The following is a 15262-nucleotide window of genomic DNA, read 5'->3' on the forward strand; positions in this document are numbered from 1 at the left end:
GGACAAGCTGGTATGATAAATATCACCTTTTTAATTTTATATACATTCCAACTAAAACATAATAAAAACGAGTATCTTGAATATACAATACTAAACAAATGCAGTTCAAATGCAATTAAGACATATATAATAGTGTTTGGCTGAAATCCAAAGGCTGGGACATTTGCAACAATTGATAGTGTCGTCCATCCATCAATACGTGAACATTATTTTATATTTGAACTTTCATTTACTGGATTTTAATTACCAACTGCATGATTGTATAGAGATATCTGTATTCACTATATTGTTAATAGTATATCTATCCCAGCCTTGGGATTTCAGCCAAACACTATAATATATGTCTTAATTGCATTTGAACTGCATTTGTTTAGCATTGTATATTCAAGATACTCGTTCTTATTCTGTTTTAGTTGGAATGTATAGAAAATTAAAAAGGTGATATTTATCATACCAGCTTGTCCAATAGTGGAACCAATTTGTGACCAGCACCAGGCACTATATACATATTATATATTAATATGTGATTACTTAGCCAGTGAGTGCACAGAAAACATTTTTTGGTTCGTTATTCTAAGTATATGTTTTTATAAGTTTTAGAACTATTTTATTGATCTGCCTTATCCTGACTTTGGACTTTTCAGCGCAGTATAAGTACATGTATCCATATGTTCTAGAATTGTTTATTCAATTGTCTTTTATCCTATCTCAGCTAATAAATGTATAAGGATCAATAAATGAGACCTTATATGCCATAGAGTATTGTCCAATCAGTAGAGGTTACCCACTACCATACATCTGGTACACCATACAATACATATTAGTATTTTAATTATTTAGTCAGTGAGCGCACAGGATCATTTTTGCTTGCTATTGTGACTTTTTGTCAACTTAAATCACATTTAACAACATTCTGCCTTTCTGTTCTTAAAGCCTTTGTGTGTCAGATAAGTTTGTTTTCCTTTATAACACTACATCTATACAATGAATTACTTGGTTTACAGTATATTGTTAATTAAATTAGGTTGTGATTGCAATTTAGGACAAGTCAGGAAGTAACTGAAGACTTCCTAACAATGGCTTAGTGGTGGCAGTACCTTGTGTTTAATAGTGAAGGAAAGTTACATTCTTGGGGGATTTTAGACATACCAGGTGGTCATGCATGTCCAGGTGAGTATTGGTATAAAAACTATTACAACAGGATAAACTCTAGAAGTTAGCAAGCATATTCCGCAATGCAAAAAACTGGCAATTTTGCTTAAAAAGCCACAAACTAATGTGCCAAGCTGGGAAACCAAATTTTTATTGCTATGAACTCGATATTGCCTCAAAATGTGCTGATATACAAAAAATAAAATTCTGTTATTACAAAAAACACAATTCCCTTGAAAATGATCCCTGCTAATATAACTAACAATAAAGAGTTACTACAATCCTTCAATAACCACTTTGCTACTGCAGGGTTAGACTTTGATCACTAACTGCACACAACTTGTGCTCCCAGCACACTTTGCAACCTTCCAATCGAGTTCCCCAGATGCAGTCTTTTCATTATTTCTTGTCTTATCGAAAGAATCTCCAGACCACCTCCTCCAATTGGACTTCAGGAAAAATTCTGTCGCTGTACCTTCAACCCATACTTCCTAAAGATTGCCTATTCTGTCTTGGCTGTCCCTATAACACATCTATTTAAGTGTGTGTGTGTGTGTGTGTGTGTGTGTGTGTTAGGGAATTTAGACTGTAAGCCCCAATGGGGCAGGGACTGATGTGAGCGAGTTCTCTGTCCAGCACTACGGAATTAGTGGCGCTATATAAATAAATAGTAATAATAATAACTTGTCCCTTTTTTTTTTTTTTAAAGAGACTGCAAATGTTATCCCATTGTTTAAATCTGGAGAACCCTGTGATCTAAAGGCCCACAGGCGTATCTTCCTTTACCCAACACTGTAAACACTTCTGGGGGAAAAAAGTGACTGCCCGGCTAAAATCCTTCACAGATGACATTAATCTGTTAAACAAAATTCAATCTGGTTTTAGAACTAAACATAGTACAAGCACAGCCCTGGCAGTATGAGCTAAAGAAGTTGTCTATGTTGTGTTTCTAGACCTTTGACGCCATCAAACAGAGCAGTCTAGATTCTGCCTTGGTTCCACAATGACCTCTCTAAAAAGGAGCCAACAGATCAAAGCTGAACTTTCTCCCACAAATCTGTCAAAACAGGGTGTTCCCCAGGACTCCATCCTGGGGCCAACTCGTAAGTGCTATTTATATAAACAACATAGACTTGAAAATCAATGGGGCAAAAATGCATCTGTTCATGATGATACAATGATCTAGCAAACCCACAACGCAAGTCAACACCAACTCTGAAAAATTATTGCTTCTTAATGGCAAAAAAAGGGACAATGCTATTTTCACCTGTTAACCACTTAGGGCTAGATTTACTAAGCTGCGGGTTTGAAAAAGTGGGGATGTTGCCTATAGCAACCAATCAGATTCTAGCTTTCATTTATTTAGTACCTTCTACAAAATGATAGCTAGAATCTGATTGGTTGCTATAGGCAACATCCCCACTTTTTAATACCCGCAGCTTAGTAAATCTAGCCCTTAGACTACGCTCTAAGGAAAAACCCTGGCATTTGTAAAAGGCATTCAAATCCGGGGGGGGGGGGGGGGGAAGGTGGCACCTGGAGGATTTGTTAAAAGAAAAAGATCTTGGGCAAAGACTAGGGGGTAAATGTAATAAGCAGCTATTTTATTGGGAGGTTTGCAAACTGCGAAACATAAGATGCAGTTTTCAGATCCAAACTGCTAGATTTACTATCCTGCGGTTTAGGTGGGTGAAAACTTAAACCGTGTGCAGTTTAGAGCAAAGCCTTTGTGTTGCTGGTATGGTACAAATCCTATTAGGGCTTACTGGACACATTCATGAAAAAGGTACCAGGTACTTTCATCCTCCTCATTAGAATTTGTAATCAATTTTACAACTTTTTTTTTTTTTGTTGATGCCAACTATGGTGATCTGGAAAGTGACTTAAGAAAAAAAATCTTAGAAGACTATACAACGTGACTTATGATTCTACCAGTGAATAACCCAGAGAATGGCCGACAGTTATTCATTCTCTGTGACTCAGATATCGCAGTACCTGGTATTATTATAATCCCAGTAGACCAAACCAATTACTAACAGTGTATTCTAAGAATAAAAAAGTGTTCCATTTATAATTAACACACTCATTAAGCTTCTCCTAAGTTTTTTCTTTTTTGCTTCTCATTCCCTATGCTGTACTGAACAGTTTGCGTAATGAAAGGAGACCTTTATATAATTTTTCTGAGACATAAAAGTTTTAAGCAAGGGGGATTAGGGGTTTTCCCATCGTACCAATTGCTGGAAGTTATAATGCCCTTGGTTCCAAATTACCGAGAAATTTCTCATTAATTGCCCATGGGGAGCAGCCATAAACTTAGCAACATTAATAGGAGGAGAGACGAAAAGTTTATTCAAAAAAAATGGTGCACAAAGAACTCCCTTATATTTTAATATTGAATGCTTTTGATTATGGAAAGTCCTATTCCGTTTATAATTTAAGCTTTAATCAATTGTATTAAGATTAAAAAAATAAAAACCCAGCGAAAATATGAAAAGAAAAAGAAATGTGCCTGTGAATCAACCAAAATGTGCGTTTGAAATTGCTGGACGCACTTCAATGGTATCTTGCATTGATTGAGGATTTAAAACTCAAAATATTTAGGTGCAGTGATAAGGTTCGGCTTTTTTTTTTTTTTTTAGGGACTGAAGTTCCCTTAAGTTTTAATAAATATCTGCTATGGAAAGTCTATGACCAGGGGCTCAGAGAGCGCCTGCGAGATATCTGCATTGCACTCACAGACCTGATGGCACGTTATGCACGCACAAAGGGCTCATTTCTTAACTAAAACACTGACATTTCTTATGCTTACTATATCAGTTATAGTACACAGACGGTCCTCAAACAGTACGGATTCTCAGTGACAAACGTTTCTTCACAGGCCAAGAGACAGCTAGTTCAGTCTACATTACCTTCCCTAATTGACTTTACGGACTTCCCATGTGCTACTTCATACCTTCGTCACTGGTCCCCCTCTCTCCACCTCCCTACAGACACAATGGGGGAGTATTCTACTAGGTTTCCGGTCCGCGGTAATACACCGGAACGGGCCGCGAAGTCAATCCACGGTACCGGAATAACGTGGATTTTCATACGCACCCCATAGGGTTGTCGAAGGAAAATCTGTGTTATTGCAGGTATCGTATTACCGTCAATACTGCGCACTTTTCACGGTAACGCGTGTTACCGCCGAACGGAAACCTAATTGAATACCCCCCAATGCATCTCTACATACAGAGCTATCTGTCTCCCAATATGCCTGGAACCAACACTCTCAGAAGTCACTTACAATGCAATACAGAAGCCTGTAGCTGCTTTGAATAGTCTTGGATTATTCCACACCTATTCCCCAACTTCCCAGATCGTTCCATTCTCCTCTCTTTTTACATGAGTGTATAACGTGTCTGAGCCATCTACTTATCTATTGCCCCAAATCTTACTCTTCCTGGCTTACCTATTCCTTATACCTACCGCATTCATATGTAGCGTCCACTAATCTCCTTGTTAGATTCTGATGCACTTACTGGTATGTTGTAGATGCCATGTATGTTGTATTTGGTTACAATTGGATTTACTCCCTTATTGTTATGCATTTCAAGCAAACTGTCTTGTACCTAAAACCAACATATATTTATTTATCCACTCTATTTCTGATACTGTACGTGTGTAATATATATATATATATATATATATATATATATATATATATGTATATACTTGACTTGTAGGTGCACCTTTTAAATGAGCTTGCTTAGATAATGTTGGTCTTAAGGAATTTGATTGATAGATTGACAATTGAGGATTGCTTGACATCTCCACACAATATGGAGTACTTGCAAAAAAAAGAAAGAAAATAAAAGAATGTACAGTACATATATGTATATTTACAAAAATAAACTTGGTAAAGCTGTGGTTGGTGTGTTGCACTGCTGAGAGGGGGGTTTAGAACGGACAGTGTATGCTGTGTGGCTTTATCAATTGTTTGGACCTGGGAAGTGGTTTGATGGAGTAAATTGTGCTACGACCTATGCAACCTTTCATTATGACCCTGGCTGGAATCTCATGACAACTGGTTCAGGCCATTCAATAATTCCCGGAGTATTCCTGAACAATGGGTCTGGCACTAACTCTAAACCTAACAATGCACAATTCAGCCTTCAGATGATAAGCAGTAACAAACTCTCACCACAGGGCGGCAGTCTGGTTACAGGCTGTGTTGTGCTGTCTCCTCAATAAAAAACAACTGTAGTCTGAAAAGTATTCTAACTTCAGCTCCCTAAGAGGCCTAATAAATTCAAAACCATATAATAGTCCAATGCATTTAGTTTTTTAAATCTGTACGCAATGTAGTTTATTAATGTCATGCACAAGTTAATTTGAAATGTGGAAGTTCATGTAAGACATTAAGTACAGTTAATTCTTTTTTAACCAAAGGGTCTAAAATCTGGTCTGAATCTTCAAGTCTAATGGAGTAGATTCAATTTGTGTTGACGGGTTTGTTATGATCTGCTCAATCCTGTGTACTGAGCCCTCCTGTGTTCCACCTGTTATAGAGAATGTAGAAAAATAACATTAAGCGTAACGCTTGTGTAAAGATTTAGTTGCAATCTACAGTAATTAAAACACAAACAAAATTGTTTCAAAAGTTGTTCCACTCTGACTGTCTCTTGCACTAATGCAAAACTAGTTGCTGGTGGGGGCTGTCCTGTGGGCTGTGTAATCCCATGTTCTTTTTTGAAAACAGAAGTAACCTTACAAAACAAAATATGTCCCAATAACATAATTACCTTCAATGGCTAACATACTTTAGGAAACACGTGCGTTATTTCCATAAACAAACTATTATTATATGTACATTGGCTGGAATTACACAGCAATCACAAACGCAGGTTTGTCGACTGCCTAGAGTCCTGTTTCAATGTTTACTCATTGAGCGATAAAGGAGAGTTTCATCTATACACCGGCTTCATTTAGAGTCAGGTACGTGAAGATGAACGGTCTTCTCCCTGCACCCATTACGGACTGGGTACAGAACGTCCACACTCTCCTTGTACATTAATGACTTAATTTCTCTAACCCCACAAACCATAAAACCGAAAATAAAAAACAAACGGACATTCTAAAGACACATTCCATTCTCATGCACAGACTTCACAAACCATAAGAATGATCATACCGATCTATAAAATCTGAGATATATGGAGCTCAGTTATGCTCTACAGAGACATGTCCTCTTATTTCCATGTATTAGAATGACAGGCTGTGGCTTCCAGTTCTGGAGCCTCCACCATAATCACAAAAGCTGTCACCTGCAATTGACATTGGCACCTTACACTATCTATGCTTATTATCCCCCCGAGACACCTCTCCACATGTCAAGGAGGTAAAAAAGGCTTAAAAGAATATTATAGGGGAGCTAAAACAACATGCCACTAGGCTGGCTGATGTGGGAAAATAGAAACATGTACGAGTGTAGACCTGGAAAACAAGTCGGGCAGCAAAGTGGCTTAGTGGTTAGCACTTCTGCCTCATAGCACTGGTTCATAAGTTTAATTCCCTACCATGGCCTTATCTGTGTTGAGTTTGTATGTTCTCCCCTTGTTTGCATTGGTTTCCTCCCACACTCCAAAAACATACTAATAGGTTAATTGGATGCTATCAAATTGACCTTAGTGTCTGTCTGTATGTTGGGGAATTTAGACTGTAAGCTCCATTGGGGCAGAGACTGATGTGAGTGAGTTCTCTGTACAGCGCTGCGGAATCAGTGGCGCTATATAAATAGCTGATGATGATGATCATGAAGTCACACCGAAACAATATTTGTCTAGTATGTGTCCCCTGATCCTGAAGAACTTCATTGCCAATAAAGTACCCAAAGCCCTAGGCCTCACAGGCCCGATAAAAAGAGAGACCGCACAAAAGCAGGGCCATCTCTTCCATTGGGCACGATGGGCAGCTGCCCGGGGTCCCCACGGGCAAGGGGGCCCCATAGGCACAGCTCTTAATGAGAATAAATAATCCTGCAAAAGAAAAAAACCTACAAAAAAAAACCTACAAGGGTCACTGAGCAAGTACATCTGTCTATCTCTATATATCTATATCTATATCTGTATACATCTATATATCTATATCTATATCTAGGGGCCCCGGTGCACTGCTTTGCCCGGGGGTCCATAATGTTGTTAAGATGGCCCTGCACAAAAGGCTAGGTGCTTTCTCCCATTGATACTTGGCGGCACCAATATGCAATAAGTGGCACTTAATCTCAAGTATCAAACTCCTATTCCCTATAGATCTGCCTGTTAATACCCAGTCTTATTTTATTACTGTGCTTGTCTCCAATTGTAAAAAGCTACGTAGTATGCTAGTGCTTTATAAACAAACGTTAATTATAAATAATAATAATAATAATAATAATAATAATAATAATAATAATAATAGAGGTAATACAATACAATGTAAGTTTCATCTGTATAGCACCTGAATTCCAAAACTGCAGGAAACAAGCTGACGACCACTAATGGTCAGAGTGGGGTGAAGGGTTTCAGATGAAGCCGCAGATAACGTTTTGAAGAGGTAGAGAAAGTTGCAGAAATGAAAGACGAGCAAAATGCAACTGAAGATTGATTCATAGAGCTTACTATGCTTTCAGTATCTGATTGGAGAAATGTATTTTTAAACTGTGCCCAAGTGGTACCCTAAATGCTCACTGTCCAAGCATTCAAAGGATAAAGTGAATTTATCGTTCTAGGAAGGAGAGAGACAATCTATCGTGAATGCCTTGGTCCGTATAATTCCGGCATCGGGACATAGTAGTTATACTCCCAAGCTCCCACACTTAGTTGGCTAATAGGCGTATTACAAAGCTAATGGCAGTGAAAATGTAGGAGGGGGCAAAAATGGTGTTTATTTAGTGCAAAGACACCTACCAAAGAGAGTTTACAAGTGCTTACGGCTACCTTAAGACGGACAATACACTGAACAGCTTAAAAGCATGTCAGGTTCGGTAAAGCAGTTTGGGAAAATGTTCTAATGACCAGTTACCATTGAACTGACAGGGATTACTAAACACTTCATTTGACTGCGATAAAACAGACCCTCAGAATGTACATTTAGTTCAGAAAAGGTAATTCGTAGTCCAGTTATATGTCAGGTGGGGTTGGCACACACCAGGCTTGACGTCACTCTTCTATTTAACATAGTAATAACTACCTCTCTGCAAATGCTGCGCGATAAGTCCCCGTGGAGGCTGCTAATATCTTCACAGTGATACAGAAACTCATTACAGTCAGTGCGTTTCCAGGGATTAGCATATTAATTCATCCTAGAGGAATGTTTAAAGGAAAAAATGTGTACAAGGCACAGATGTGATTACACATTCACAGCATGCCGGCGGTGATCTGATAACACATGGCGACAGGATCTAGAGCAAGCAGGAGCTGTGTGTATATTGCTGGGGAATCAGATCTTCAGGTCAGGTCATTACTGCAATACGTATCAAACTGCATACAATATAGTCACATGAGCTGCATGATTATTGTACGCGGAGATTCCGGAGCAGTGAACAGTAACTAGACATTATCCACCAGTGAAGGTAGGAAGGACGGAGATAATTTGAATAGCTCCAGCGGCAATGTCAATCAGCAGCGTCATTCTGTATTAATCAGTGAATGTTGTATTCCTTGGAATAGGATATGAAGTTCATTAGACATGGAAAGGACGCCTGGTGTAATCCCTAAGATCAAGTAAATACTTCCTACCTAATCTGCAAAGGCACTGACCTTATAGTCTTTATCTATCCCAAATACAATCAACTATAGGGAGATGGCCTATAAAACAAACTACTTATTAGGTTAAACATCCCTGGAAGACTTCGCAAGCTCCAGGGAAATCCCAATGACAGAGCTACTGCACATCCTACCTTATTGTATAGGCTCAGTGACCGAGAGCCTCTTAAATCTACCTATGACTCTACCTCTGATGAGCAAGTACAAGACCAAGACAATGCCAGCCCCTGGCTGGGCATGCTGGCACTTGTAGTTCTACTGCAGCAAAAAAAAAACATGTTGCCTCTTTCAGCTACGGAGCTCTCTATAAAAACTGGATCTTGACAACAGACAGCTGAATGGCGGCACTTCGGACGATATTAAGAAGTGCATGCAATGGCTAAATCCTAATGTGCCATTTATTATCATTTAACAGAATATGTATCAGAAATCTCTTACCTATAACGTTTAGTTTATCATCGATCACCTCGGCTTTCAGGAATATTCTCCCTCTCTTTTCGGTATGGTCCATTCCACACAAACTGGGGACGTTAACGACACAGACTTTATGTACATTCATGTCACATGCTGTGGGGAAAAACAGATTTAAGGTTAAGTTGGTATATATTTACATTCACAATATACATCTGCTAGTGTGGGTACGAATTTCAGATATTCACAGCTAAACTACTAAGAGATCACAAAAAAACACAGATTCTAAATGTAGTCCTAGCCGTGGTACATACGGGCAATAACCTCTACTTCACCTGTAACCTTCCCAGGAAGAAAACGGCCAATGTGGTTCTTCTCTGAAAGAACGCCCTTCCAAAAATCCCATTTTTCATATTATTAAGGCTAAAGATGTGACATATAACAATTTTAATGGAATATATATGCAAGAAGGTCCGTCATAAGTGTCATACGTCCGAGCACACGTTTCTAATTATCTGTCTACAATAATAAAAACATGAGAAATAATTGAGGTGACAGTAAAGGCGGAGGTGTATAAATAAAACTGAATTAAGTTAGTTGCTGTCTCCGACCTCTACATTGACACCGTTAGCTGTTCATCTCACATAACGGGTCTCTGTTTATCACATCAACATCTCTCATTCATTCCTGATTTACCTGGCACGTGCCAATGACACAATAGGCCTTATGTATAGTTGAAAGCAACTTGCGTTTTTAGGTCCCTATTTTGAGATGTAGGCTCCTTGAGATAAGTCAGGACTTTAAATCTAGCACATACATAGGTCCAGAACAAAGATACATCAGTCATCAGGGGAGTGCTGGTAAATTTTAGCCCGGGAGGCAAGAATCCACTCAGCAGACTATTAGGAGCATTTTAAAATGAAAAAAAAAAATGTAGTTGGACCACTGACCCAGACCCAGACCGCCCACTGTAGGAGCGGCCCAGATGGCAGATACCCCCATGCCCACTAGCCCAGCCTGTCCCTATCAGTCATCACTATAAACATATGTCTGGCACACATGTATGAGCCAAGCCATGGCATTCATTATCATCAATTTCTTTCCTGGGCCAAGCTGTTCAAGTAGCCCGGTTCAGAAAGTGATAATGATGACTGCATATCTTTCATTGCTAAAAACAAATACAACAAATAAAAAAGAACTACAAACCCCGGCATGCTCGGCCAGAGATAGCCAGCCGATAGCTGGCAGGGTATCCTGGGAAATGTAGTTTCAACAACTGCTGGAGTGCCACTGGATGTCCAGGACCGCACAGAAGAGTACAAGAGTGGAAACTATCCTCAGGCTTCACTATTAACAAGGAGACTCACAGCACAGGGACAGCACAGGGACAGCACAGGACACCCCCCTTCCCCCCCTAAACCATAGACTAAAAGCACAGACTCCTGCCACACCTGGCCATGCCACCCCAGGGGATCCAAATATAATAGTTAAAGGTCTATCAACCCTCTACCTCATTATAACAAATGTGTAAAGAACGTATATAAAAACACACTTTATTAGGTAAATTATTCCCAGAAACCCCACCGTTACCACTTAATTAAATAAAAAATTGTTTCTTGAAAAAAAAAATCCAGTGGAAATTCTCTCTCGACAACCCACAGGGAATAAAATAAATACGAGGCAAGGAGAACTGCTACCCGAGCAGAATGACTAAACGGCCACTTTGATAGACATGCCTTCGCTCCTGACACTGTAGCTAATTACATGAAAATTCTATTTTATGGTTTAAATATACCGGTGTGGTTTTTATATTGCAATGGCAGCTCCAGAGAAAACTGGCAAACAGGATACACAGAAAACAAGCATGAGGGATGAGGCAAGATACTGTCCATGGGACGCTATCAAGATCTTAACCGTGGGACGTTGGGGTACGTGTATAAAATGGGAGGGCTGTGGACCACGAAGAGGTAGGACCGGCTTGTGACAGCTTACAATCTAACGCAATGGAATATAAGGGAAATGACAATATGATCAAATGTGTTGAGGGAGTCATGTCAGAGTTCACAGGAGATTGTGAGAGGTCTAGAGTCCATTACAGTGAGATGTTCTGATATGAATTCCCTCCTTACTGGTCTTCCCCAAAACAGACTCTAACCCCTACAATCTATTTTGCATGCAGCAGCAAGATTGATTTTCCTTGCAAATCGTTATTTCTCTGCTGAATCACTCTGTGCGTCTCTACACTGGTTGCCTGTTTTCTACCGAATCCAATATAAAATACTTTTACAAACCTACAAGGACATAAACAAAGCTGCACCAACATACATCTCCTCTCTTGTCTCAAAATATCTCCCAACTCGGCAACTCCGTTCTGCACAAGATCTGAGTCTCTGAGTCTCTCATCCACCCTCATTACATCCTCCCATTCCCGGTTACAGGACTTTGTTTGGGCTGCACCCAAACCCTATGGAATTCTCTCCCTCGCACAATAAGTCTCTCCTCTGGTCTACAAACTTTCATTCGTTCTCTGAAAACCGAGACAAGCTTATAATATTCCTCAACCACCCTCTTAACCTCCCTAGATTACCCTATTATCACCCGTTACACAATTTCACACAAGACAACTACACCCGACCAACATTGTAATGTGACAGGATCATTTAGCTTATGAGTCACTTTTACCTTTGCAGTCTGGCTGGACCGAAATGCAAAATGTAGACTTAGCCTCATGTGTCAAACTCCCATTGTCCCATAGATTGTAAGCTTGCGAGCAGGGCCTTCTCACCTCTTTGTTTTACCCAGTTTGTTTATTAGTTTACTGCGTTTGTCCCCAATTGTAAAGCGCTACGGAATATGTTGGCGCTATATAAATAAATGATGATGTTTAAGGATGTGTCAACTTGCATCTATCTAGTAGTAAAACAAGTGGTAGGGCTTGGTATAGAAGGGATCCTGCAGTCAGGTATAATAAAAGATTTTTAACTGAAGTAAAGTTTATTGAATTTTCTAAGATAATTGCAAAGGATACAAAAAAATGAAACAGGTAAGGGGTAGGACATAAAAGGGGAAAGGGGTACATAGTGGGGACGAAACACAACAATATGTCATAAAACACCAGCAATCTAGACATTTATCACTTTGTAGTATTTAAATATAATTATAGCCAGTTGACTAGTAAAACTAAAGATTGGCACTCTAAACATAAGTCACTTTAACTTTACAATACGGAGACTAGTCTATTCCATCCTTGTACCTAGGCCCAAAAACAAATATTTCTTAGATCGAGGCACGAGACACTGAGTCAAAGATATCCAGCCTATGGGAGGACTGGGATAGGGCCCCACCTCCGTCTGTGACGTAATTATGCCAGCAACGCCATTTCACTAATGGGGAAGAAGCTGCCGTGGAATATGGAACTCCTAGGGTCTCCATCTCAAAGCTGAAGTTCCCTTTAGATATCACCTTAGCCAAAGACGGGGGAGTCGGTTGTTTCCAGGCCTGAGCTATAGCAGCTCTGGTTGCAATGAGCACTTGGCCCATCACGTACCTGTCCCAGGAGAGAACAGAGGGGGGATAATGATGTAACAAAGCAAGCTCTGGGGAAGGAGTTGTAGGATATCTAAAAACCCTTACCAACAACTGGAAAACCTCTAACCACAGGGGTTGTAGGACCGGGCATGCCCAAAAAATATGGAATATATCCCCTCTCTCAGTGCAATTACGCCAACATGTTTTGATCCTTTTAAATATATTTTTTTGTGGTGATTAATTATTGGTCAGTTAAAGAACCTGTGTTGTAGATGTTTTCTTCCACCCCCTCCTGCATTGAGGGATTTATAGATATAGGGTATAGATTTAATGCCTGAAAGATTTATCTATGTCCTGTCATAATATTTTATTTAATATATGTGCATGTGTTTTTGACATTGCATTCTACAGACAGTCTGAAAGAGACCCCCAGCGACACTTGGTATTGTAAACCTTGGTTTGAGAGTCCTTCTGCACAGTAAGGTGGAAGGAGCCAAATCTGGACAAAACACGTCTAATGTTTTTTCTGTATTTTTAAAAGTGTAGTCTAGCGATCACATCTTTGTCCCCCGCTCCTGGGGACAGCGTAACACTCTTTGAGCATGGTCTAGCCCCCCAGCGGTCAGAGGGGTAATCAGGTAGATAGTTACTGAATAATTACCTAAGATAGGTATGTAGATCTCGTATGGATTCTAGAATAGATTTATTTCTGTTTTCTAAATCATACATGTGAATGCTCCGGCATTTAATTTGCCTATATAGATCTTTAATGGCATTATCAGTTCTATCATTTGTCTACCCCCTCTGCTGTTCCATGAGTCTATGTACTGGACCCTAGTCCTCAGAGCTGTAATGGCTTTGGACAAAGATTGAGCTGTTTTAGAGAGGTCATACTGCAAACTTTGTCAAACATTATCGGGTCTCCAAAGCTTTGGTTGGTAGTAACCTCAGATCATTTGTTTTAGTCAAAGTTGCGAAAAACCGGCGACATTGTCGCAGATCATGGGTGACTTCTCCTTTCTTAAGAAATAAGCCAGCTGGAGACCCAATCCAGGCATTTGCAGTTTAGGAGACATCCCTATAAGGAGCTAATGTGTTTCAAGAGCAGATGAGGAAATCTGTGGAAACATAGGAGTTCCCATTTGAAGCTGTGAGTGCCATCAGCCAGGCTCCCCATAGCTAAACTTGGCTACATACTGTGTTACTATCCGACTGTTAGAAGACCATAGTGCCATGAATGTGATCGGAATAGATAATAGTTAAATATTACCTGGGCAATGGTCATGTTCACAGTACAATCTTTAATATACGCCAATTCAATTTTGCAGTACAAAATTTGCTTTCGTCATTCCCAGTTCGCAAAAGAAATTCGATGTTTGTGTTCACCATTCGCTTTAAAATAAGTGTTAAAATATATATATATATATACACATATACACACACACAAAGTTAACCCGTGCATGATACTCATGCATTCTAGTCAAATCAAGCTACTTAAGGTGTTCTTGTCATGCATTTGGGCCTAGCCCAGGCCTCCTCAGGGGAAGAGCGTTACTTCCCGACACAAGCGCCCTTTTTTAATGTGGTTTTGTCCACGTCACCACCTCATCATTTTTCTCCATCACCTCATCCTTCATCTTCATCGCCACATCCTTCATCAAGCTACTTAAGGTGTTAAAAACTCCCCACTGTCACCCTCGGCAACCACCAACCACTCCCAACTGTCACTTCTATTTCAAGAAATATATAGGTCAGTGTATAACTATGCCCAGCAGGTGGCGCTGCAGCTTGGTTGTTTTTTTTTTTCACACACGCCACTAGGCATTTATATAGTGTATGTATATATATATATATATATATATATATATATATATATATATATATATATATATATATATATATATATATACATATATATATATATATACTATTCATATTTCCTTCTAATCGGAACAGTGAACATTTCTATGTCCGAAATTCAAATTTCGCCAATCACATTCAAGGTTTCCAGTTTGCATTGGAAAACTGTTAAGAACATATATATTAATTTAAGCTTGAACATGTTCCAGCTGGTTGGACAACATGTGAACTGCATCCAACATGGGCAAATAAGCTCACTACATGGTTGACCTGGCATGAACATGGTCGATCCTGTTCGCCTCGCTCCAAGTTACCTTAATTTTAATTAATCTAAAGTTCCAGAAATTCTGTAGAATTTTTCTAATCACTGTTCTGATTCAGTGAACTGTTTGGAGAAAGCTTTTCCAGATGCTCTGACCATCTGTAAGATAAACCAAGAACTCTCTTCTTCTTTCTGGCCGTACATTGGTATCCATCTTTGACTGGAGGTGTCACTTTATTCTTCATTATGAGCTGTCAAACAGTTA

The 15262-nt window shown here is 39.4% G+C and overlaps 1 protein-coding gene across 3 annotated transcripts in view; it reads right to left on the reverse strand.

The window, feature by feature from the left end:
* Positions 1 to 15262, reverse strand: part of PRKCA (protein kinase C alpha) — a 229764-nt gene that overhangs the window by 75242 nt on the left and 139260 nt on the right. For all 3 annotated transcript variants that reach the window (XM_075178035.1, XM_075178034.1, XM_075178036.1), the window contains exon 5: positions 9375 to 9503. In XM_075178035.1, coding sequence (XP_075034136.1) covers positions 9375 to 9503 — 129 coding nt within the window. The remainder of the gene's footprint in view (positions 1 to 9374; positions 9504 to 15262) is intronic.

This window comes from Mixophyes fleayi, chromosome 6 (genome assembly GCF_038048845.1).
Source record: "Mixophyes fleayi isolate aMixFle1 chromosome 6, aMixFle1.hap1, whole genome shotgun sequence".
NCBI classification, from domain to species: Eukaryota; Metazoa; Chordata; class Amphibia; order Anura; family Limnodynastidae; genus Mixophyes; species Mixophyes fleayi.